This window comes from Argentina anserina, chromosome 1, assembly GCF_933775445.1.
Source record: "Argentina anserina chromosome 1, drPotAnse1.1, whole genome shotgun sequence".
NCBI classification, from domain to species: domain Eukaryota; kingdom Viridiplantae; phylum Streptophyta; class Magnoliopsida; order Rosales; family Rosaceae; genus Argentina; species Argentina anserina.
This window is the reverse complement of record NC_065872.1, coordinates 16,421,139-16,448,148: the sequence shown is the minus strand read 5'-3', so window position 1 is coordinate 16,448,148 and position 27,010 is coordinate 16,421,139. Positions and strand designations below refer to the sequence as shown.

At 37.9% G+C, this 27,010-nt stretch overlaps 1 protein-coding gene and 1 pseudogene across 2 annotated transcripts; both read right to left on the bottom strand.

Annotated features, from left to right (window-relative positions):
- Positions 1-8,617: 8,617 nt before the first annotated feature.
- On the bottom strand, positions 8,618-16,172 carry LOC126798552 (subtilisin-like protease SBT1.7; annotated as a pseudogene).
- A 672-nt stretch (positions 16,173-16,844) lies between these two features.
- LOC126798826 (cyclin-dependent kinase E-1) lies at positions 16,845-23,768 on the bottom strand. Of its 2 annotated transcripts, none has more exons than XM_050526008.1 (16): positions 23,353-23,768; positions 23,119-23,229; positions 22,900-23,003; positions 22,764-22,806; positions 22,558-22,656; positions 21,744-21,813; positions 20,963-21,057; positions 20,816-20,849; positions 20,623-20,707; positions 20,327-20,404; positions 20,133-20,180; positions 19,942-19,974; positions 19,626-19,731; positions 19,052-19,261; positions 18,843-18,967; positions 16,845-17,112 (listed from the first exon to the last, which is right to left on the bottom strand). In XM_050526008.1, the coding sequence occupies exons 1-15, from the start codon at positions 23,605-23,607 to the stop codon at positions 18,899-18,901; spliced, it is 1,440 nt and encodes a 479-aa protein (XP_050381965.1). In that variant the 5' UTR covers positions 23,608-23,768; the 3' UTR covers positions 16,845-17,112; positions 18,843-18,898. The 2 variants fall into 2 exon arrangements, with proteins under 2 accessions (XP_050381965.1, XP_050381886.1); XM_050525929.1 differs by lacking the exon at positions 16,845-17,112 and adding an exon at positions 17,209-17,760.
- Between the last annotated feature and the right edge of the window lie 3,242 nt (positions 23,769-27,010).

Sequence of the window (27,010 nt, the reverse complement as noted above, 5' to 3'; positions counted from 1 at the left end):
TTGAAAAGGGAAATGTAACCAGATTAATTAAAGTGAATTTAGCTAAAGCTTCTAGGAACACAAGTATAAAAAAAATTAACACGATAAGACAGCTTCTAGGAACATTTACCAGATGTGATGCAATTTGCTTGACAAAAGAGCATAGCTTTTGCCCGCTGAGGATGCCCTAGCTATATAATCGATCGATAATTTTTGTTGTTATAGAAGAGAAAATAATGGATCGATAGAACAAAGATAAGGAGAAATCTTGTTCCTTTGATTATCAAATTGAGCCTTGCTTACAGATTGTGGCGTCCCATACATGACATGTATATGAAAATAGCTTAACGTAATTAAGTTGATACATTCCAACCAAGTTCGAAAAAGCACTAGGAGGTATGCAGCCAGACAACTATCTACTAGCGTTTAGACGACCTTTTAAGCGATGCCTAGGTGAATTCGAATGATAAAATATTTATTTATTTTTACACATATATTTAAATTATTTATTGATTAAAAATATGTAATAATACTCATATTCCGGGAGAATTACTATTATACCATTGTGTGTGTCTTAGCCTATTTAAGTTTCCTTATTGAAGTAGATTATGTTTTATGTAATAGATATGAATCCCTGATTCATCGGGATACTTCGTATGTAATGTCAATATATAGGCTTCATTATCAATCAATAAAGAGTTCGGTTATGTTCTTTTATGTTGTTATTACTCTCGTTTCGTTCCTCCTCGAACACGTTATCAGCACTTTGTTCTAAAGTGTCTGAGCGACGAGGACACCAAAACAATTTTAACTATATCCCTAATTTTTATTTCCGACAACCTCCTTTTCTTAACATTGTCGAAAAAATAGAGAAAACCCGACTTTGTTGTCGGAAACCGAAAAAGAAGATCCTAAACCGCAGCTTCTATGGGCACCTATGATTTTCCTCTTGGCACCCTAATTTCATCATCGACCCGCGTCGGCGACTTGCTTTTGATCCGGCTCCAGTTTTCGTCGAGTCTCCCCCTACTCCATCCTCATCCCAGTCCAGACGCCAGTGGCTAGAACTCGGTTTTCTGGTTGCCTCCTCAACCCAGTCCTCACAGTCGCCGACCCGTGCAACTCCAACGGTGTCCCTTGACGTCATCGAAGCCCCAACCAGCAGCCAGCATTGCTGACGCCTTGAGCCTCTAGCCTCTTCTACCTCTTATATATAAATTACCGGGCGCTATTAGCCTTTTTCCTGTCTCTTTTCCAGCCTTTCTTATAGCGCCAATGAGACCAAAGAGGGATATGATTCTCATCTTTGTCGACATATTTCGTGTGACGGTCCTGCGGGAGTTATGTCATTATTTAAAGGGAATAAATCAATTTCATGTGGTCGCGTGAGTGCATCGTTGTTTTGGGTGTGATCATGAGAATCGCCGATATGCATCGATTATTTTGTGATCATAGACATCACAACCCTTCTAATTCCAATTACATACTTGAATTGTTTCGTTTATTCGAAACCGACACAACCCTCATTTCTTGTGGATGATTCGTCATCGCGATTGTAATTTAAATTTTTGAGTTTTTTGAACTCATGACTATGGACGATAATCCCAAGGTCTACGTACTCATTTATTAGAGTTGAAATTCATTACTCTGAAGCAAAACTATTTACTGATAAAAGATCCCAAAATTCTACGGGACACACTTAACATAATTAAATAAATGTCTATAACGTTGTTTTACCAGAGTTGACCTTGATACATGCTCCACATTCAAGAAACACTTGCATTTTTTGTCACCTGTATCTCTATTTAGTGAGGGAACATTTGAGATGGAAACATAACATTCTTGCATTCAGGCTAAGGCTCCGCTCGATCCGATATGCAAGATTTTGTTGTTATAGACTTTTGATTAGTCAATCTATTTTGACTATCTTTTCTGCTTACTATTTTTCAAGTATGACATTGGCATTGCCATATTTCTTACTCGACTTTAGCTTAAGTCACCTATTAGAATTGGAAGCTTATTTGTGTTGTATTAAATATTTGCATATTCAATAAAATTTCTCGTATTCCTTGTTTACAAGTTGTTCTTTTGAGAATTGTATTTGCCTTAAACCAAGCATGAATGGTCAACGTTTGCAATCACGTGGTTTTTAAATTGACCACTTTTGTGTTACATAGGGACCCCAATAGCACCACATTATGAATTTGGCACTTATCATTTGGAAACGAACCTTAGAATGTCAAAATTTGACATCATTATGATCTTTGGCACCACTGCCTGGTTCCTGCCGGCGATTCTTGTCAGATATGCAGTCCGCCTCTTATCTGGCCAGATTTCGACTGGCGGTATTGGATTTTCCGGTCACCGGCGCCACCGGTTTTTCTAGCGAGTTTTCCGGCGATTCTTCGCCGTTATCTCGTTTTTTTTCCAGCATATTTCCACCATTCTTTGTTGAAGCGTTTTTCCGCCAAAGTTTCATTCGGTTTTGAGTTATTTGGACATAGTTTTTCGATTATCTTTTCTGGTTTTCTCCAAGTCGTTTCATAGGTCAAATGATTTTATTATTTATTGGTGACCACCCACACCAATTGGATGGTTTTTACCACCCTAACTGTTTGGTATTCAACTGCTCCAATACCATGTTTTTTCAAACTCTTAAGTTGAAGAATGTAGTTCTATTGCTATGTGATACATTCAATCATCTTTTTGACAATGTCCTACGGGGTATTGCTTGGAATTGTTCCATGTGTCTCTCTCGCTTAATTTATTTTGATGATGTCCCGTAGCGAAGTCGAGTGTCTTGCTGATTGCGTAACCACCAACACTGTTTTACGGGATATGTAGTTGTTTTACAGATCTCGTGCATAGATTGTGTTTTATATCTTCGTGCCTTACTAAGTTTTAAAAGGTCATACATACCAATGATAAATTTTCATCTTGATACTTGTGTTGAGAATAGAGAGGAATAAATTTGTTAGATTTCATTGATAGTAACTTTCTCAAGCTTCGGCAGTAACTTTGTTAGCCTACATACATAGCTTAGCTTGCCTGCAACAGTAGCTTTATGTAACTCAAGATTCTTTGAATCATGGGTTCAGTTTTGCTTTCTTATCGATTTTGACATGATCACTTTTGGTCATTTTGAATGAGATATGATGATTAGAGTTCTTTAAAATTCACATGATCATGTATTTTTCATGTTCACGAAGCGTTTGGACGATTTTTCTCCATGCAAATCCATGGAGAGACCGTGAGGCCTCCTCACGGCAATGTTAGGCTTTTATGCCGTCCACCCCCTTCCTAGGGGATTGTGACACCTCATGTTCATCTATCTTAGCTATTTCTCCATGCCCATCGTTTATCTCAAAACCTACTCAATTGATACTCTCATTGTCATCTTCTCATGTGAAGACTCTAATTGAGCATATTTCATTCTTACAAAGTATTTAAGGTGACATTAGTGGACCCTATTCAACCGAATGCGGACATTTTTCGGTATTTGTTTATGGTATAGGTGAAGAGAATCGACGCGTTGGTCACACGTCGCTTTGCTATCGACAAAGAATGCTGTATTTGCTAAGTTTTTAGCTATGATCATCATACTACGAGCTCACCACCCTTCTCATCCGCTCTAATCTTTCCGATTGGATACTGTTGGAGAGTTCACCTCCAAGACCTTTGATGATTTCGTTTTGCATGTTTACTAGGATTGTGTTGAACATATTGTTCCTCATGTTCATTCACAGAACAATATAGAAGAGTTCGGACTTGGTTATGGGTACTAACCTGCCGGTCATTGCATGGAGATATGTAATGTTGCATGCAGCGACACTTTTCGTTTCAGACCCACAAATTAGCAAGTGTTTAGTGCATACCAGATAGTTACTGGATACGATCTCAACATTCTTTTCACTAACGCCTATTTGGTTAAGTTGCTTATGTGCCTCTATTGTAGTAATCTCAATGGGTCTACTTGAAACGCTTAAGTATTTTGGTTGGTTATGATTTATGAATCACCAACACATGTCTGTATTTCTAATTTAGAACTGTGGATCTCTATCCTGCGATATTAGTAGACTGTCACTCTGATGAGATATACTTCCCGTCGTTAGGGGGAGATGTGGAATGCTCTCATTCCGGTTTTAATGCCAGGAATTGACGTGGTGTGGTACTATGTCTCATTAAGATCTTGCACTGCTCTAAGTAAGCAATAAGTGCAACGCATTATCGACGTCTAGAAAGTCAAAGATTCGATGCTCAATGACTTTACCGATATTGCGAAAGTGACGAGATCGCACATCAATACTGTGATGTGCGGGTAAGGTTGGAACTCTCAGAATATGGGAGAATTTCATATTACCTAGTCCTAGCACCGTTGGCACCATCCTTGTCAGTGAGAAGAAAGCTGGCGATGGCACAATTATACGTTGTGGTGTTGTTGGCGCCCGTGGTATTGCACCACAAAATAAGGGCGGCAAACGCAAAGATGGACTAGTAAGGGTCATAGCTTCAGTCTTGGCTCCTACCTAGATAAGAGGGAGACCATTAAATTCTCTAGAATCAAAACTAGAAAGAAGCGAGGTGCGTAGGCACAAGTATTTTGCCCATCATCAAGAGATAATCTCTGAACATGTCTATCAACTAAATTTTTGTGGGACGCTACAGACTCATTTCGTTGATATTAGAGAATAAAAGAAATCTCTCAATTGATCGTATAAACACGCACATGTGTATAATGGATCAATCTCCCATGATTGATGATGTATTCGCTTATACTCTTATTCCGTTATAAAGTATCAACGTTGAGTAACTTGACCGAAGTGGAAAGAATCAATACATGTTGAACTAGCCTTGTTATGTTAGTCATTGTTCGTAAGTGTAATGAGAAAGATGAAATCATGCAATATTTGTAGGACTTATGGCGCAAAGATTGTCTCACTATCTTAGTATTGACCACGATAAATTATATTCTCTCGTAATGGACATAATTGTTTTCCGCTACTTGATCAATAGTAGTGTTCATGAAAACTGATTTGCAACATATGATAGTGGTCATAGCATATCTGTAAAAGGATTTTGACATAGATATGAAAGTGCCTGAATGACCTTAATTGATTGATTAAATGCCTCCAGATCACAAAGAGCTTATGCAGTCAGATTGCGACGTTCGAGAGAACGTAGTACAATCGGTTGCAAGAACTCATACCCATACGTGTTCATATGAAAGCCAATTATGAATTCTCTATTCCGTCTAAGTTAAGATGATGAAGAGATTCAATGAGCTATGGATTCATATATGTAAGTGTTGTTGGGACACTATTGCTTTCATTATGATGTGATTAACTATGTGCATATGCATCGTCATTAAACTTGCATTGCTCCTTGGACATGGGTTTTAGTTCTACACTTAGTGAACCAACACAAATCCTATCTACACGAACGCTGCCAGCAGTTCCAGCAACACCAACGTACGCCTTGGTGTAGCAGTCTACACTAGTAGCATACAGAATGTGTACGGTTTCGTATCGGACCAAAATCATCTTTCATTGGTCCATTCCTCCATTTTTTTGTGACAAACACATTGAATGTGACAAATCAAATATATCTAATTTCATAAGTTAACTTCAACGAGACCTACAAGACACCTCACTCAATGAAATATAGTGAATTAGGTACCGTTGGAAAACGGCCATAACTCACTCAATATGATAGCTATGAACAAATGGTTAGTATTCCTGGAAAGTAAACACATAGACGTAAAGTCTGACAGTTCTGTCCAGGAATTTGCAAGTCAGTCAACTTCGACAGAGCACTGTGAACTACTCCGATCGAATTAGGTTGTGAACTTTATATCACTGGAAAGCCACGGGTGTCTACTTTCCAGAACATTTTACGGTTTGCTAATACCTATGATAGCGAAGAAGTTATGGCTGGCTAAGTGTGTGAAGGTCATTCCACTTGGGAATCTGATTTTCATTACAGACTCTTGTTTTGAGTTGTTATGCAATCTTATTTTCTAAGATCTAAGTTTGGTTACGTATAGCATGTATGATCTATGGATGTATGGTAAGATTAATGATTAATCATTAGCACAAGACTACATTTGAGAAGCATGTAAATGAAACGTTGTATACGTTGTTCTCTGTACTCCATGATTATGACACTAATCAGGGGGAGTTGTTTCGTAGACTTCAGGGTGAGTCTACCTCACATGATGCTATCACATGTAGATGGTGCGCTGTGCTCTTTTTCTCCTTTGATCAAGCTTTTGTTTTTTACCTAAGAGGTTTTTATTTTACTTGACAAGGTTTTTACCGCGGTAATGATGTGTGCACTATACAACCTAGGCATGCGACACAAGGGGAAGTGTTTTGGGAGAATTACTATTTTACTATTGTGTTTGTCTTAGCCTATTTAGGTTTCCTTATTGGAGTAGATTATGTTTTATGTAATAGATATGAATCTATGATTCATCGGGATACTCCGTATGTAATGATTATACATAGGCCCCATTGTCAATCAATAAAGAGTTCGGTTATGTTCTTTTATGTTGTTATTATTCTCGTTTCGTTCCTCCTCAACAGCTCAATATTAATTTTCAAAATAGTCTAAACTCAAAATTACTTAAGTTCAAAGTCCATACAAAGATACTACAACAAAAGGTAAATTGTAAAAAAAATGCAAGACTAAATTTCAAGTTTTTTTTCTCCAAATCATTTACTAACTTCTTCGGTATCGGATTAAACTCAATGTCCCAATCTTCTGTGTCATCATCCGAAATAAAATCTTCATCATAAAGTTCTTTTACTTCAACTGCGTTTTAATTTTTTTATTTCTAAAAGTCCATCATTTCTGACCGCCACGAACCGCTGATAAATGCCGTGGATCACCTAGGACCACCTAAGCGGTCACCAAATCTCTCAAACACCACGGATGACCGAATAGACAAAAAGTATAGCGGTGACCTGCCTCATACACCTAGGCGGTCTAGACAGCAGCTTTTTAGAATAGTGATTCCAACAATTAAACTTCTATTAGTTCTATACACTCCACTGCCTTCCAAATTATTTGACGAAGTGACGACGACTGACCTTCACCAAAACTGGGTTTGTTACGCAGGGGCGGAGCTACGGCATAAGAGAGTGGGACTCAAGTCCCACCCGAAATTTTGGGCGGAAAAAAAAAACTTACATCTAATATATACAGCTTACATAGGATATTTGAGTCTGTTATATATTAGTGCCATCCAAAACTATAAGTCCAACACTTAATTAATAAAAGTGTTCATGCCCACTATGTATGATGTATCAATAATAGAAAAAATAGACTTGGTCAATCTCATACATTGTTGCAAATCTAATTAAACAAAGAGGGAAACAGACTTGGTCAATCTTATACATAGTTGCAATTAAACAAAGAGGGTCAGCACGACAACACCTCTATTCTTCTCCCTTCTATATCTTCTGTTTGTCGGACTGCAACTCTGCTCTCCACTCCAGTATCCAAAACCAGCACATATGTTTTGGTAAGTCACTGTCCTTCACTCCAATCTCTCTGTCTAAGATCAACCAATCTCCGAGAAAGATTCTTGCCATAATATTTATCTTTATATTAACCGTAAGTATTCAAATTAGTTCAATTTTTGTCAAATTGAAATTAGGGAAAAAATTAGGGTTTATGGTTGGGTCACTTTGGGTTTCGAATTTCTATAAATGAATATGTAATTTGACTCTTCCAGTATTTACATCAACAACTGAAAAAACATTTTAAACCATAAATATCATCAAGAATAAGGAAAATTTTAGGTGATTATATGGCCTTTCACATTGAAAATGAATATGCTGATTCCATTAATAATGATTGTGTGATAGAGAAATATAAGGTTTCAGATACTCATATTTTGTATCTAGTTAGTTGAGATAGGTTTGCATCTATATATTTTGTATTATAATAAGATGATTATATATATACCTTATATAATTTGTAATACATCCGAATGATTATTGAACTTATTTTTAATTTTTATATTAGAGTACCGTCAAAAATATTTCTATAGACAAATTCAAGTCCCACTCGGATTCAATTCCTATATCAGCCACTGTTGTTGCGTTCTACGTACAATCTTCAAGGATGTTTTGTTGCTATTAAGATGGAAACTCTTTCATATACAGTATCAAAGAGAGAATGCGCTCAATTAATCTATTGAATGAAGAATCTAGCATCAACGAGATCTACAAAACAACTGATCGATCGTGGTTGCAGAACTAAAGTGTTACATCAGGATATATAATAAATTATGACTACAGAATAAATAAAATTACACAACCTTTTTAAATGAGTGAGACTGAAACTGCTTATTAAACAGCCGCAATTTAGAAACAAGCACAACAATTCGATCGACGAGCTTAAATTTTTCTTTGGAACCACCCAAAAATAAATTTTTTTTTTAAGTTTGGCTGAACTTGAATTGGAGCTTAATCAGCTTAGGCATGAATTAATAACCAACTAGCTTATGCATATTTCTCAAAAACAAAAAACAAAAACAAAAAAAAAAACTAGCTTATGCATGGCATATACATGTACAATATATTTTTGCTTAACCCTAAATTAGTTGCATTATATTTGAAAATTGAAATCACTATCCCAAATATGTCACACAAATTGGTGAAGAAACAATGTGTTTTCCATCTGACCAAATCAGCTGGCCAAATGCAACATCCCCATGCCGCGGCGCTCCCACACTCCGATCAGCTGTGAACTTGACAGCATAACTCTGAACTTCGCCTTTCTTTGAAAACTTTAATTTCCGAGGAACAACATCAATCTTGACTCCAAATGGATTGACGGAACTACGTATAATGTAAGTGGAGGAACCTTCACTTACATTTGTAACACTTTTCAGGACAATTACATCCTCCGATTTCAGCCACCGTGAAACATCCAAAGCCGGCGAGATAGCCGGGTAGTTGAAATCCCACGGTTGACTGGGGCTTTTCCTCGTATACTCTTTTGCGTGATTGCTCTAACTTGTTCGTTACTATAATTCGAGGCACACAAGAAGTTGATATAGTCATCGACCTTAAGATCATACACCAAACCAGGATCAAGCGCCTTTTCAGGATCCACATGTCCGGCACCGATCCCCCACGCCACCTGGTGGCGACCCAATGCATCCACCAACGGTCCTCCATCCGAGTACTTTGTGTAAGTTGTGGTCATCATCGCCGATTTGATCATGGCCGGAGACCAGCTACGGCGGGCTCCTTTCAACAATGCAGCTACTCCTGACACGTGAGGGCAAGACATAGACGTCCCTGAAATTATACGAAACTCGGACAAGTCATCAAATTTAGGCCATGCAGCTAAGATGTTCACCCCGGGCGCTATGACATCTGGCTTCATAACAAATGGAGACAACTTATTGCGTCCTCGGGACGAAAAATCGGCGAGGACCGGTGCCGGCTTCACCCCTGTTAGGGTTCCACGGAAGTGCATCGCCGCACGAGGAGTCTTGGTGACGTTCATATACCGGAGAAGTTCTTTGCCAGCTGACTGTGTGATCGATAGTGTAGGAATCAAATATGAATCCGACACCAATAGTTCGTTTCGTTCAATCCCGATCATACCGACCGCACCAGCATTCTTGATCCTGTCGAAGTTAGCAGCGTTAAATGTGCTTAAAAAATGGCAAATTACAAGGCTTCCTCTGACATAGTCGGGAATGGGTCTCCCACCACCACCAAGTGACATGCATAATGCATTGCACTACGCCCATAATACGTTTAAGTGACGATCAATCGACGTCGCCTATAGCCGATATGCGTCGTTAGACTCTTACAGCGACGCCATCTCCGTCGCCTAAAGACCGTCGCCTAAAGTCTGTCCTTCCATATCTAACGCGACGACAGTACCAATGTTCGTCGCTCTAATTGACACAGGCGACGACACCAGTATCCGTCGCACATTTGTTCTCATGACGAATATATCTATCCGAGGCGACGACATTTCATGGCGCGAAAGTTTTAGGCCACGAGACCCTTGCCTTGTTTAGGCGACGACCCTGTGTCGGTAGAGTGTTTAGGCGACAGACCTTTTCTGTACTAAGGTCGTCGCTTAGTTGGGATTGAGGCTAAGTTGTTACTCCGTCGCTTTAGCATTTTTTGTTATATAAAAAAAATTTGACCAAGTGTGCCCAGCAGCCCTGTCTACACAACCAATTTACCAAGTGTGCATGAATTTAATAAGAAAATAGAACCATGAATTTCAACACATTTGTTCAAAGCTTGAAGTACAAAACTAGCAAGTGTGCAAAATATGTACTTTACTTCCACAAACTAACAACCATACACATTTGTTCAAAAAATATGTACTTTGACACCCTAAACACAACAATCTAGAACCTATGAAGTACTACCTACCAGACCCGGCGCTTGTGTAGCGGGCAAAAATGCCTCCAAGAGTGCAAAACGCGCTTCAAATGTTGCCTTACACTCCGCCAATTCTGCAAATAGACGATCGGCTCTTTCTTTGTGGCCCTGAGACTTCTCTCTTACAATCCTCAATTCCTCCAGCGTATCTTGATTGTAGCTTCCAAACTGGCGTGGTCCTCCACTCTTCTTTGCAGGCCTTCTAAGGGCTCTTCCCGCACCTGTCATTAAAACAACACAATAATAGATTGTAAACAATGCAGTAAATTAATTTGGGCAATACAAGTAACTGTAAACAAGAACAAGTTTAAAAAATGCGAAACCTTAAAGCAATAGGTACATTTTCTGCATTTATCTATCATTTCCACTGCTCCTATATTAGCCTAAATGAACAACAAAGTGCAAATAAGAAACAACCATTAGGCACAAACCCAATGAGTATTACTAATAACAAGATTGACAAACATATTTGCAATATGTTAATCATTATATAGATAGCAGCCTAGCAGTAAGTAATAGCACAAAACTGCAAATTGACTTTTACAAAATACAGAAGTAGTTTAATAATAATCTCATAGATATTTATAAGATAGGAATTCACCTATTACTGCTGTGCCCCTCCTCTGTCTGAAACCCTCCTCAATGATTTCAATCTCATCTGGATGTGACATGGGTTCCACTGCTCCCGGGTTTGACTCATCTCGCTTTCTCTTTTTCTCGTCAAACTTTGTTTTCATTTTTTCCTGCCATACATGCACATTGATTAATATTGAAGCAACAAAAATATTAATTCAACAAGTCAAGTAGTCAATGATACAACCAACTAGCAATATTCTGTTGAAGAAGCTCACCAACGCTTCCCTTGCATTTGGTTCTGGTCCGTACACGTCCATCACAGCAGCACAAAAGGGCGTCAGATGCCCTTTCTTGAGATGCTCCTCAGCTCTGTAGCTTATAGCCCGTGAACCGGAGTGGTGATTGATAGGATCCGCCTTGTTGTTTCGATTGGCTTTGTTGCGCTCACACACAGCCTCAAAACAAGAAAAACAAAGAGTTAGTCACTAGTTGACAATGTTAATACATCAAAATATAGAACAGTTTAAAGCAATAAGGTGAGATGACTTACAACATATGCTGACCTTTGCCAATCTTTTACCAACCACTGCCACTGCTCTGGCCGTTGCAAAAACTCAAGAGGAACAACATCAGGTCCCTTGTCCAAATAGTGCTCTTTGTTAGCCAAGAAGTGTTTCCGGCAGTCATACTTCCAATCTTTGAATATTGCTCCCGCCTCAGTGTCAATCCACTCCAACATTTGTAATTCGTCTTTCGGTAATTCATAGGTGAGAGAGGTTGAGGGCGGCGAGAGAGGTCGAGGGCGGCGAGAGAGGTCGAGGGCTTTTGTAGAGAGAGGTCGTGGTTCTGTTTTTTACTTTTATACACCCCCACATTCTCGACAAACTTAATAAACGCTCGTCGTCTAAGTACATTTTAGAAATTCGTTCAAACTTTCGGCGAATTTTTGGGGGAGATAGTAACGCGCCAATTATTTAGCTTAAGGCGACGGTAAAACTAATATCTCGTCGCCTTAGGCGAAAAAATTCTAGTGACGAGCTTAGCAAAGGACGAGCTTTATGGGGTGTTACAGAACTAATGTTTTCAGACCATTTTCTTCTAATTATATGTTTTACACAACATGATGCATTGATATAAGTTACAAGTCCCAAGATTAAAATAGAGAAATTCATACATTCATTCGGTATGTTCCGATATCATAAAACATAAGTTTTGATTTCATAGTTTCAAAATAGAAATCATGTTTGTTATCGATTATCATGGAGACCAACCAAGCCCGTCGTATTCTTCATCATTATCATCATCACTTTCTTCTTCTTCTTCTTCTTCACTCTCTTCTTCACTTTCTTCATCTTCTTCTTCACTTTCCTCCTCTTCTTCGCCCATGCCGACATCATCGTCATCCCCCACTTCTTCATCTTGAACAAGAAAACCCAAATCAATGGTAAAACCAGCAATCGGACTGTGTCCCGTGAATGCTTCTACTGTAGGTTCTTGATAGGGTTCTTCAATATTATTCCTATTAGAGGTCTCCTCTCCTCATATATTGCAAGTGTACTTGCATTATAGACATTTCTGTGTGACATCTCATTGACGACCTTCCAAGTCTCACCGGCCTTCATATCTTCTAGGTAGAAAACTTGTTTTGCTTGTGTCGCTAGAATAAAAGGGTCGATCAATGGCTCCATAAACACACTAAGACATTTTCCTGGAGACTTAGGACCTGGAATCAACAAAGCCAGCATATTAAATTCCTTCTTCATACACATTGATGGAGGCAAATTATACGGCATCACAACAATAGGCCACGTGCTATGCAAGGTTCACATTGTTCCAAAAGGATTGAAACCGTCTGTTGCAAGTCCAAGACGCACATTTCGAGTGTCGTGGGCAAAACCAGGAAATGATCTATCAAAATGTTGCCATGCCTCTCCATCTGCCGGGTGTTTGAGAGACTCATCATCATCTACACGCCTCTCTCCATGCCACCTCATTGCCTTTGCAGTGTGCGGCGACATGTACAAACGCTTCAACCTTTTGGTCAGAGGGAAGTAACGGATCACTTTCCGGGCAATTTTAGTGTTCTTCCTACCTTCTTCATGTGGCATCCATCTTGGAGTTAGGCATTTAGGACAATAATGAAGACTTTTGTTATCTTTGTAAAACAACACACAATTATACTCACATGCATCAATTGTTTCATAACCCAAACCAATATCTTTCAAGATCTTTTTAATCCTTTGCATATTAAGGGGAAAAATGTGTCCAGGAGGAAGCAAGTCTTTGATATAAGTACATATGTCGTTAATACTTTTGTCAGACAATCCATTATCTACTTTCAATTGCATTGCTTTTAAGACGGCACTCAAAACTGTCTCAGTGCTGCCATCATACAATGGGGTCTGGGCTTCCTGTAAAAGCCTATCATACTTTTCATAATCATATCCGGGGTAATACGGGAAAGAATCATGAATAAGCTCTGTGATTGGGTTCATGGAAGGACCGACATCACCACTAGAAGATGCCCTTTGCTGAATGTATCGCCTTCGAAGCTCACTCATGCTTGCTTCATTTGAAACTTCACCGTGATGGTCCCATACTGTATAAGTGCTTATTATACCCCTACAAGACAAGTGTGCATACAAGTTGTGTTTTGTCACCGTTTTGTGGTTACAACAATCTACGCACGGGCAACGGTAGTAGACATTCCCATTATTGTTATTACGAGCCCAGTTCACAAAAAGATATATCCCATCAAGGTATATGTTATCACTTCTATGGTATTGCATCCAACTCTTGTCTGGAATATCTGTCATAACTGAAATAGTAAATGTGCATTAAGTTAGTAAAAATATACAATACATGCACGTAATATACTTATTCTTATTGCTCTTCTTCGCCTTATGCCTTCGGTTAGGGTCCTATCCCATTTAGGAGAACACTTCCTTTGTTAAGCTTCTTGCTTTCATGAGTTTCAATTTCGGTTTTGGAAAAATTTCGGTAGCATCTCCCTACAGTTCTCCAAGTGCACAAATATCTAAACCTAGTTTGCACTTGAGGAACAATATAGGGAGATCCTGTCGAAATCAATATCCAAAACTAAAAATGAAATCACATGAAGTGCAAGGTCGCTCAACAAAGTCATGTTCTCCCAAACTGTCCAAAAATGGGACAATTCAAGAATCAAATGCCGTACAAGTGATTCTCGAACGGGAATTCTAAGTTAAAAGCAACCGGTGAATTATTGCAAGAGTTCACTCTTACACACATTCAACCGGATAATAAACACATAGTAAATAAATTAAAATAAAAAAATTCATGAATAAAGCATATATTTGATTTTCACATTCACTAATTCTATATGCAAAAACTATTACGCACTAAATTAATCTATACATATAACTTGGACAAAACCAAAATCAACACTACATACATATATTAAGTGATGAATAAAGTACTGATTTTATCATAAATTGAGTAAATTAATACTAAACTCTTAAACACTAAATTGAAGCTCTAAAATGAACACCAAATTCAAGCTCTAAAATCCTAATTCAAGCTCTAAAACACCAAATTCAAGGTCTAAAATTGGGTAATATTCTAACACTAAACTCTACAATAAACCTCCAATTGCATGAGTACATTAAAATTAAACTATAAAACACTAAATTCATGCTCAAATAAACACAAAATATGGTAAAAAAGATGAAGAAATGATATAGAGTTCATGCTAACCTCACAAATCAATGAGAAGAGAGCTAGAAGAAGGTTTACACAACTTACTTCAAATTTTCTCCCCAATCTCTTCAAAATCGCAGCTGCAGCATCATTTTTCAATTTCAAATCCAGTTTCTGTTTGTCTTTAAGGCCAACTGCCTAAATAGATTTAAAAACTTTAAAGCGACGGAATAAATCAATGTTCGTCTCTACAGAGTTTAAGCGACGGAAGTGTTTACTGTCCGTCGTTCCAGAGGGTTTTGTGCGACAGACTCTCTTTCTTAAGTGACGAACTCAGTTATCTGTCGCTTAAAGTGTTTTGGGCGACGAACGTTGTCCAATGTCGTCAGATGTCGTCGCTCAAGAGTGGATCTGGCGTAGTGTTGGTGTAAACCAAGGGTGCAGATGTATTCTCCGGCCAAATGCCGTGAAAGAGAGAAGCACCAGAGATGACGCGGCCATTACCAAGCACCAGATCGGCGGGAGACTCCCGATCGACAGTGCTTGCACCAACGGTTGTGATCCACGGTGCCACGTTAATAACGCTGCCATCACTTGGGCCACTATTGCCTGCGGACGCCGAACAAACTATCCCTTTCGCGGTTGCAGCGAATGTGGCGATGGCAATCGGGTCTTCATCGTACGTCGAGGAGTAGTCGCCCCCGAGGGACATAGAGATGACGTCGACGCCATCTTGTACCGCCTGTTCAATGCCGGCAAGCACGTCGGATAGCGCGCAACCACCTCCCTTCCCACACACTCTGTACGCTGCAAGTCGTGCTTTCGGGGCGATTCCCGATGCAACACCATTGGCGTAGCCGAGGAATGATGCGTTTCCGACTCGTCGCCCAGCCATTGTCGATGCCGTGTGTGTTCCATGGCCAACATCCTCTCTAGCAGTCTCACCACCTCTCTTGCTACCTTGTGTGAAGTATCTTGCTCCAATTAGCTTTTTGTTGCAAAAGGTGGCTGCGTTCTCGGCATCTCCGGGCATGCACCGGCCTTTCCAACGTGAAGGAATTGGTCCGAGACCTTGATCCTCAAAGCTGCGGTGTTCGTGCCATACGCCGCTGTCGATGATACCGATAATTACGTTGGCACCGGAATCAGACAGTTTCTGAAGTCTCGCGTCTTTGGTTTCGAGGCCGAGGAATGCAGGAGACCTGGTGGTGTGAAGCTTGAGGAGTCTGTCAGGGAAGACGCTTACTACTTCAGGACGTTGACGTAGCTGGTCGGCTTGTTGTGTGTGGTGAGGTCGGCAGAGAACCCATGAAAGACTTCGCTGTAGACGTAATGGAGGGAGTCGTTTGTAGCAGACAAGGTGTTGAGGGTGGAAGCGTACCAGTCATGGACTCTGGAGTGTTGTGATGGCTTCAGCTCGTTATGGACTCGGACGATGAAAACGTCACTGCGTGATACAGTAGACAAGTATGAGAACAAAAGGACGTAAATCAAACATGGAAAGAAACTCATTTAGGATGATAGATGTAGGTTTTATAGCTTCAATCTCAAATGAAGGATTTTCCATTTTATAGAATAGTATGGAAGGTGAAAATAGAATGAAATTGATCAAGTCAGCAGTGCTCGAAACAACTTCCTTTCATGTAGGTCAGTTTCTGACTCACTCCTTGTATGTAGATATGTAGTTTCTTTTTTCTATGTTACATGTTTACGAGGGAATAGGTATGCGACACTTTCTTTGTTCGACTACTTCCAGCTCCAATATAGCACCTCAACCCAAATCCTCTACATCCTAACCAAGTACTTTGATTATCTTTGTCTAGACTGGAGCAATAGGGTGACAATTGGGAAATCCTCCGATCTTAATTTGAAGTCCGGACATTAGAGATTCAAGTGATTAAAACGACCAAGATTTTAACAACTAAGAGTACATGGAAAGCAAAGCTAAGTTCAGTCTTTTAGTTTCAATTGCAACTAGCTTGTATTAGCTATGTTAACGGAAGAGAAGCCTTGAAACTGCAACTTTCCCATTATCGAACAGGTCTGAATCAGACATCCGATTTGGTATTTCCGAAATATGTTTGTACTTATGAAAGTTAATAACTAGTCTGTATGCTTGTAACAAGAACGCAGGTTTCATATTTCCATACCTGCTTCAATGGCGACTTTTATTGAGAAGTGCATTAGTGTTCAAGTATGAAGGCTCTCATTGAGACAAAAAAGGTTCAGCTGCGGCATCAAGGCAAAACCCAAACTTCGGAATAGAAATAGGGTGACAAATCTGGGCAGGTTAACACGGCTTTGATAATACAGCATACATTTTGCAGCGAAGCTACTGTAACTTGGATCTATAGAACCTGAACATGTACCTGAACGAATCAACTTACAAACTTGTTTGTTCCTCATCTGCGGCTTTGATAAGTTTTCATCATCAGACCAAGATCAAAAGAAACTGTACAATACAGATCAAGGCATACAAATCCATGAATACAAATGTCAGAAATACTCTGATAGTAATCCAAAAACAAAAGGAAAAAAAATAGCAGTGTTTTGCCCAAAGTCCAAATATATATATTTCATGTATACAACATACACATGAATCAAATCTCCAGTCCCAGTTAATGAGATTCTCATCAAACAGCAGTCTTTATTACCCTACAATCCTCCAATCCAATTTCTCTACTGGTGAGGATGCTAAAATGCTTCGATGTGGCAGTAATCCAATCTTGTCTAGCGACAATTCTTGGGCTTGCTTAGCTACAAACTTGCACAGAAATCAAGTCATAATTAGTGACCAACGCTGGCCTATAACAGTAGCCCAGGCAACATTGCAGTGTCTGGGAAACTTTTATCCAACTGCAATAACCAGAGGGGCCAAGAATTAAAAAAACGTGAAACGTACACTACAACATTCCGCCTGACATAATAAGAAAAAACCGGCGGTCCTTTTGTCCTCAATGTTTGAAGTTTGGAAGACATCAAACGGTATAAATACGATCACATCAATCATGTCAACACGACGGCTGGGTCCATAGATTGAGACATGCCACAAGTCAGGTGTAAATGATTGAACTCATGTCCTATGCATGACTCCGGGAACCTACTCCACAAATAAAAGGATGTAAGATGGCTCATCAGTTGATGGCATGCATCATACAATTGAACTCAAGTTATCACTATTACAGATTTTCACAAAGCAAAAAGAAAACAATAGGCAAACAAACAAACAAACCCTGAGGTAAACATATATGCAAAGGGATAGTTATGATATGAAAGTGGCATGACACAAGCAAGTGACAACACTGACATAGTTGTTATTCCAATTTTAACGAGTTGTGGCCCGCATATACCAGTAGGCATACAAATTCACTTTTTTCTAAACGATTGTGTCTGGATCTTTGACCCACATAATCCCTAGTCTTCCCTCCTGGCTTTACAACATTAGGGAAACTCTAGAGTTTCCAAATTGCTAGGTGGAACCCCAGATCACTTGGGAGCAAACCAAATGTCGGGACACTAGACCAACAACTCGTTGGTATAGGCATACAAATCATTAAACAATTTGTCTAACGAACAAAGCAATTGTACTTATAATCAAAAATAAGTCAAACTAGGGCCATAAACCCTAAACCCCTGAGTCTCCCATAAAGCTTGCTATATTCAAGTAACAGTGTATTATTGGTAGACCCATTTCCTGCAGAGATTTTTAATCAGTGTAGACTAGTTTTTCCTTACTACTGTGGTCACTGGTCAGCCTTCTGAATATCAATGCCAACTGTTCATTGTGCTTCAAATTGCTGCAACTACTACATTTAAATGGGGGTATTGCTACGTGTACATACACACTTTTTCATGTAGCACCTTATGTGGTGACTGATGGAACATAAAACAACTAAATAAAAAGATGTGTCAATTCCACATCAACTGCCACCTAAGGTGGTCTCTATGTCTTGGAAATAAAAAAGGACAAAAAAAACAACAAAAAAACACAGGCGGTCTCTGCGTAGTACAATTAGCATTGTTTGAAGTACAAACATAGATCCAAGTGACCTCGGTACTAAGAGAGACGTAAGCATCAAACAAATTTATATTGCAAAGGGGAATGGATATTTGTTTTAATTTCTTTTTAAGATGAAGATGGAGAGCCATAGTGTAGCATTCTAAAGCATCAGAAAGACTAACCTGCATGAGCTTCCAGAGATACAATGCCAAACAAATATAATCAGATGCAATGAGCTTCAGAAACGTCTTGATTTCTGCTGCGGAGGGTAACCAGTCATCCCCATTCCTGGATCTTTCCTTCTCAACTGCATTGAAAGAAGAAGGATGCCAGCATACATCACAAAGACACAATTTAACAACCAAATAATATAGCAGTCAGTGCAATATACCTGTTGTTGGTGATGGGCCTGGGCACCAACACCCCGCTGCATAGGGATACCACCAGGATTCATTCCACCACCCATGCCTGCCTGTGTTGGAAGATTATAAGCAGTCACACCCTGGGGCTGCATTCTTGGCATGTTAATTAATGGCCTGGGCATACTTCTGTTCATCCCTACATGAGCACCTGACATGCCTCCTGCATTTCCAGACGATACCTGGCCCAAAACATAAAAAATAAATTATAAGCAGGGACATAAATTTAAAGGCTTGAAAAATAAAATTGATCGGCAAAATTTGCCACTCTCTACACAAACATATTTATTTTCAGTTTAAGACATTGAAACAAAGATCTCAACTATTACTGATGTAAATAAGTTTCTCGACACAATTACCAATGTAAATGAACCCAAGACAAATCAACTTGACTACACACAGATGTATGTTTCAAAAAGAAAATCACAGTAGAACTATCAACAAATAAAAATAATTAACAAGTAGGAAGTCAGCCTCAAGTCCTCAATAAGCTTTACAATACAATACTAATATAGTTGCAAAGCCATTTAAGCCAGATAACCATACCGGTTGTGAAGGTTGCAGGCTGGTTGTCCCTTCAAAGTCTGTAGTTGTGTCAACTGGACGAGTAAGGTAATTCACTGGCTTTTCCCCTTGACTGGCTACCAATGCACTGACCATTTACATTAAATACAACGCGTCAAAAATGACAGGACAATGAACCAAGTATCCCCCAATTCCTAGTCCAATTTTTCTCTTTACACTTTTTTTTCTCTTCTATCCACACTTTTCAGTGGTATTTACGAAAAGATGAAAGAAGTGCACAATAAGAGATACACACAGTCCAAAGCATATAAGAAGCATGAAAGTATAAAGAACTTACTTGCGTCCTGGTAGAGGTTCCATACGGAAGTATCTGAAAGACAACACATATGCAATTTTAGAAATTTGTCATGATGATCACCCTTACACTGATACCAACTTTTAACAAGAACTCCAAACACAGATTATCAAATAGGGAAGGAGGGAAAAAAATGAGCATAATGCAATATATGACAAGACATGAAACCATACTCATGTTCTAAGGCCTGTGCTGCTGTTATACGCTTCCGAGGATCATATCTGCATACAAAAATGGCTTAGCAAGAGAATAATAATAACCGACTTTGATATCACTACATCTGTGAACATAATTAGCTAATTTTGGTATATATCAATCTCATGATCTCCTCATCTACTCAACACTAAAATAAAAAGGCACCACTTACTCAAGCATCTTCGATAGGAGGTCATATGCAGGACTTTTTGGAGAGAGGTGAACTACACTATAGAGTGCAGTATTGTCACTGTCAGGAAATAAAAGCATATAGAATAAAACATGATTAGTTTCATTGAAGAGAAAAGAAACAAACAAAGAAAAAGCTAAGAAACGAACCAAAGACTCACAAAGGAGAAAGAATAGTACATTGTATACATGAAAATAAATTAAGATCAAATAAAATACAAATAAATGCTTCAAAGCGCACAATTTTGTATACATAAAACAATACAAGAGAAAACGTACTACTTGTGCCCTTGAATGTGTTGTAGGTCTTGTTGCCAATGTGGAAGATGTGAAAGTGTTGGCCACTTTTCTAGTGTAGGATGGCCTGAAATGGAAATGATAGATACAGAACTAAGATAGATCCATGGAGTACATAGAAACAACACTGATTGGCTCCCAAAATAAAATAAATAAATAAATAAATAAAGAGTACCTAGAACCTTGAAAATCTTGTCAAGTTGATCAAGCTGCAACAGAATCATACTTAGTCACATATGGAAAGATCACAAAAAGGTCTAGAAACAGCTATTAATTAAAACGATCAGAATTTCGAACTATATATTTCCTACAACAATTTTACCTGGAAAGGATTTGGTGTAGCTTTGACTTCTGCCCCTTGAAATAATGGCTTCAAAGTCAAAAGTTCAGCAAAAATGCACCCAACAGCCCACATATCTGGGTGCATATGAAGGAAATACTGTTTTCTTAATGAAGTAGCAGGTGTTTAGTCTGCTAAGTATTTCAATTCATACGACATACATCAATAAGAAAAGACGAGTACTGTATGTAGAGGTATGTACATGCATTGCTGCTAAGCAATGTCATCAATTAAATCTGTCTTGAATTTCAAACTTAATCAGGAAACTACACTAACATGACTACAACGGATATTGGGTGGAAAAAAAAACAATAAGAACAAAGTTAACATTCCATTGGATGTTCTTATTAGCTTTTCCAATTTACTTATATCATGGTATGGTGACATTTACTGACTTCTATTCTTAAGCGCTTCCTTGTCCTATATTATAGATATGTTAACATCAAAATGGCAACAACTGATAGTGCAAAACTAAAAACTAAAAAGTTCGAACTCTTTCAAGTTCAGCAGGTTTTTGTAATCCACATACAGTTCACTCCTTGTCCTTCCAATAAGGTTAGCCATGTGCAATTTCTAGGTATATAACCAGATGTAGGCTGGCATGCACTTTGGCAATAAGGTACAATTTTTTTTTTCCCAGATGAACTACTACGGTAAAAAGTTGTTATAAATTGGAAGATACTTTGGGAAAAAACAAGGCATACATATGATAATATTAACCAGATGGAATTGGTTATAATAGAAACTTAATAACTGAGGATACCGACAGCACTTGTGTAGTGCTTTGCCCCAAGGAGCAATTCTGGTGCACGATACCATATGGTTACCACAACCTGCAGGTAGAATTGTTGACGTGTCAAACACACTAGTCCTGTTATTAATCAATCAAGTGTATGAAAGTTGATTATTCTATTCAACTGGCTGTTCGAAAAAATAGTATTGCTCGAAAAGATAAAGAAAAGAACATTACCCTCGTAGGCTAGTGCACAAATCTAACCAAAAAGAATTGTGAACAATTAAGTTTGAAAAAATTGTTGGGAGAAATAGAGAAGAATTATCATTCTAAAGAGGTTGTCAACTGAAAGAAGCATATTCCAATGATCCTTGAGGAATCTGCAATAGTCTCTCAGACACACAATCACTACTGGAATAGTATTTGAGATCAACTAAACACAATTTATCACACCGAGCAAATTAGTTTCTCAAGCAAGCCAAAACCTTACTGACTAGAGAATACTCTAAACATGAAGACCCACGTTAGATGCTTAGGAATTTTAAGAAAACAGTCCTGACTTTTGAAACTGAAAATGTGAAAGCAACGCTTATGACACCATATATGAGACTACAAAACAAAATACTTATAATGCGCGTGTAAGCTGCACACAATACACAATTAACTACAAAAACCCCTAACCACATGGTGATACATTTCAGATTCTAATAGACTGTTTAAACCTCATACTCATTATGTACGCTTACCATTATTCAGCTATTAAATACAATAAATGTTTTTACAAAAATATATGAGATCAAGCTTAACAGTCCAGGCACCAAGAGAAACATTGAAACAAACATACCCCGTTTTCAGACAATGACTTCAAGGGTGCCTGATATATTCTTGCAAGTCCAAAATCAGCAATTTTAACCACTCCTTGTTCCTCCGCGTCACCCATGACCTAGCAACAAAGATTCATTTTCACATAACAGCCTTTACATCGGTTCATAGTCCCACTTGCTACAAGATAGCAACTTAGAATCAAACAAAATGTCCAATTGTTCATACCAAGATATTAGACGGCTTTAGATCACGATGAATTATCCAATTGCTGCATGACAAGATCCACAGCAGTTAGTCACAATGCACCCCAATCAAACTAACCATCAATATCACAAAAAACGAAACAAGACCAATGCCGTACCTATGCAGGTAATTCAGTCCATTGAGCAGTTGATAGAGCAGTGACTTTACAGTATACTGATTGATCACGTGGTTAACTTTGTCTCTATGATGTCTAATGATTTCCTGCCACCAAATAACCCTAAATTTTCACTCCCTACTCAGTATAGAAGCCTCAACCAAACTTTGCCATCGCCGAAAACAAGTGAAAAACAAACTAGAGCAGCATTTCGACACTCACATAGAGATCATGCTCGGCGTAATCAAACGCCAGGTAGAGCGACATATCGGAGTGATTGATGTGTACATTGACAAGCTTCACCACATTCTCGTGAGAAATTTCCCTCAGTAACTGAAACAATTAATTCAATATTCTAAATATTAATTTGGTGATGGGAAACAAGAACAGTACAGAAAAGGAAAGAATCTCAACTCTGATGTTTTTATTATAAGAAAAGGATTTAGAATCAGAGACCATGATTTCGCGGATGGCGGTGGGGGAGACGCCGTCGCCGTCCTTAGACTGCTTGAATTTCTTGATGGCGATCGACTTGCCGCGGTTGTTAGGGGACTTGGTTCTGGCGAGGAAGACCAGGCCGTAGGTCCCTTCGCCGATCTTGCCGATCAGATCGTACTGCTGGAGCCACTCCGGCTTGTTGCTGCCGCCGCCGCCACTGTGGTTTGAATTCGAATTCGCCAACATGCCGGCGCGGCCGCCGCCGTCGCCCATGCTCCTCTCTCTCTCTCTCTCTCTCTCTCTCTCTAATGCGGAACCTGGAATCAAACCACCGCCTCGGGATTAACTACCTTCTCACCTCCGATTGTTCTTATTCTCGCATCAATCAAACGTAGAATGACGGCAGCTCGGAACCTCTCCGTCGTCGTCGTCGTCGTCTTCGTTCTCTGCTGCGTTCTGCTCTCTCTCTGACCTCCTTCGAAATTTCTATTTATCAGGACAGAAAAGATTTCTTCCAATGTTTACCGGCGGGGCCCACGTTTGTATTTTTTTGAATTGTAACATGCATTAAAAAGATGGGACTTTCAAAATTGGCACTTTAACCACCTTGCTTAATTAGACTTTCATTTTTTTTACAAGCAGCTAAAATATTTTTTAGATCTCCATAATTTTTTCAAAATGTCCATAGTTTCTCAATATAACTCTATTTCTTACTTTAAAAATTCATTCAATTAGTTTAAATAATAGTTATATCGAGACTCTCAAGTGGAATCACAATATAATTAACATATGTGATTTATATGCATCATAACAACAAAATGCATACAAACGGACGAAACATAATAAACTAGAAAAATAAGAAGCTAAAAATTAAAAATTTAAACTTCTACAAAGTGAGAAATTTTTTTTTTGTTAGGATGCATGTAAATTGTTGAAATAGACAATATCATAATCTACAAATGTTCAAAATTATTACGATACAAAAAAAATTGAGAAATCAAATGTATAGTGTTGAATTTTTTTTGTTTATTGTTATATTTTTTCTTTTGGTAATTTCAAATCAATGAAAAAGTTAATACTAATTTGAAAAAAAAAGGTTATTGTTATTTTAAAAGGTATGAATATTGAATAGAAGCTCCCTAAAAAGACACTTACATAGACTTCTTCCAAAACCTAAAGAAGAAAAGAAAACAACAAGTACTAAACCTAATACAAATCTAGATAAAGCAAAGAAGACAGTCAAGGCCGGCCTTGAGCCCAAGCCATTAAAGCAATAGCTTTGGGCCCCCAATTTTAAGGGCCCCTTAATTGTACACAAAAAAAAAACTGGGTCAGAAAAAAAAACGGTGACAGTGTTTTTTACGGTAAACGCTATGAAAAAAAAAGAAGGGCCAGACTTTAAAATACCAAAATAAAGAACGAGATTCTAAAATATATATGTATCCGAAGAAAATGGTGATTCTGTTTCAGTTATTGGAGTTTTGAAGCAACTACAAGAGGACCATTGGTTTGGGTGAAGATCAGACTGTGTCTTGGGTAATGTAATGTGTGTCGTAACTGTCATTTCTATCTTTCTTGTATGTATCTAGTGTTGATTTTCTTTAGCACCAGTAGGAAAATTTAACAATCTTCTATGTGTGAGACCCCTCTAAGAATATATTGATCTTTCAAGGATATCAGTAAGTTAATATCTTTTGACTTTGTGGACAAAAGATATTGACAATGTAAGTTAAATACAAAACCTTGTTGGTTGAGACAATGTATTACCTGAGCAATTTTGTAATATAATACAACAATTACTTGTATTTATATTTGTTGTTATATTACTTTTACTAACAGTTATGATGAAACTACATCTTACATTATGTAGAATAACAATTTGTAAGCACTTTGAAATGAGTAAAGATAGCAGTTATTACATGCTTAGATTGCTTACAAACTTTTATTAGCCATACTTGTTACTGTTGCATGTGCTAAGAGAAACTTTTCGAAGTTAAAGTTGATCAAATCTTATCTTCGATCAACTATGTCTCAAGAAAGACTGAATTATTTGGCTATGTTATCGATTGAAAAAGAGTTGGCGGAAAAGCTTGAGTGTTCGTGCTTAATTGATATTTTTGCTTCTAAAAATGCAAGAATGACAATTTTTGAGTAAGAAGATACTGATATTTGTAACTTTTATATTTTTGTTTCAAACATTATAGCATTTTATTATTATTGAAAGTTTTATTGCTATGTTTTGTTGTTTCAAAAAATTTATTGTTTCAATTTTTTTTTGACAAGAGGCCCCAATTTTTCTCGTCGCTTCGAGCCCCGGAAATCTCAGGGCCGGCCCTGAAGACAGTGCATGAGAGAGATGGAAACTGAAATAAGAAAAAGATGTGATATGCTTGGTGGAAGAAAATAAATAAGGTAGTTTAACATAGTAACCAAGAGTCTCATTTTTTTAATTAGGTGGTTAATTGATAAATAAAAAAGGTAAAGTAGTAATAAAGGTATTCAGTGATATCTATCTATTAAATTTTGTTTCGTGTATAAAAAAGTAGTTAAGGGGTTGTCGAGCTTAAGAATTGACAATCGTCTTGTATGCATTAGATTAAAGTCTTCAAGACCTGAAATATGTCTTCACGTATTTTAAATAATTAATTTTATCAATAAAGATATATATATATATAATGTACCAAGATTACGTGATATTGTTAGAAAGTTGAAGCTCGTTAATGAATTTCAATTTTAGTTTAAAGTCTCTATTGGAACAATACATACAATTATAATCATACATTATTATAGATACTTTAAAAAGCATTACTTTCTCTTTTAAGACAAACAGTTAAAAAAGATGTGATAAGAGTCTCATCCATAAGTATCTCCCTCCTTGCAAATAAGAATACTTGAAACCATCTTCAAAAGCGTAGTTCATACTGTCTGTAACAATTTTTTCAATATTAAAGTACATCGGCATGATCCTTAAATTTGAGCAAGTAATTATTTAAAATTATAAGAACTATTACTTTTTAAAGATTCCTCATCACTTGTGGATGGGTGAACTAGTTGTCTATTGTAGATCTAGTTATATTTTTTATATAAAACAACGCTCTTAATATGTGAAAAATAGATAATAAAATTTCAAATATAGGCATAGTCAATAGTTTTGGGTTATACCTTTTTAGTACTTTTCCGAAACAATGTTTAGAAACTCTCAATCTTTTTGTTTAGAAAATGTCACGACCCCAAAATTTCGAGCATAAAAACTCAATTTCGAAGTCATGAAAAACACTAAAACAATCTCAATGAATCGAAACCATTTTAAATGCCACAGCGGATCATCTCTGAGTTCAAAATACAACTCAGTCAACCAATTATTACAATCCAAATTTATAATTCGACATTATAACAAATGGAAATGTATAATCCTCACAAAGAAATCCACACAAAATCCTCACCACATGATGTAAATAAATAACTCCAAGTCTTCTGAGCGGTCCGTCGATTCCCGCTAATCCACACCTGCGAAGTTATCCCCTACACCATCGAATTGGTGCACCGCGATTGTAAACACAAACCCGGTAAGTTTTGCAGCTCGTATGAGTAAAATGACAAATACCATCCGCATATCAATATATACGAAAATCACAAAACATCAATTATAAATGCACTCATGAGTCAATGGACGGCC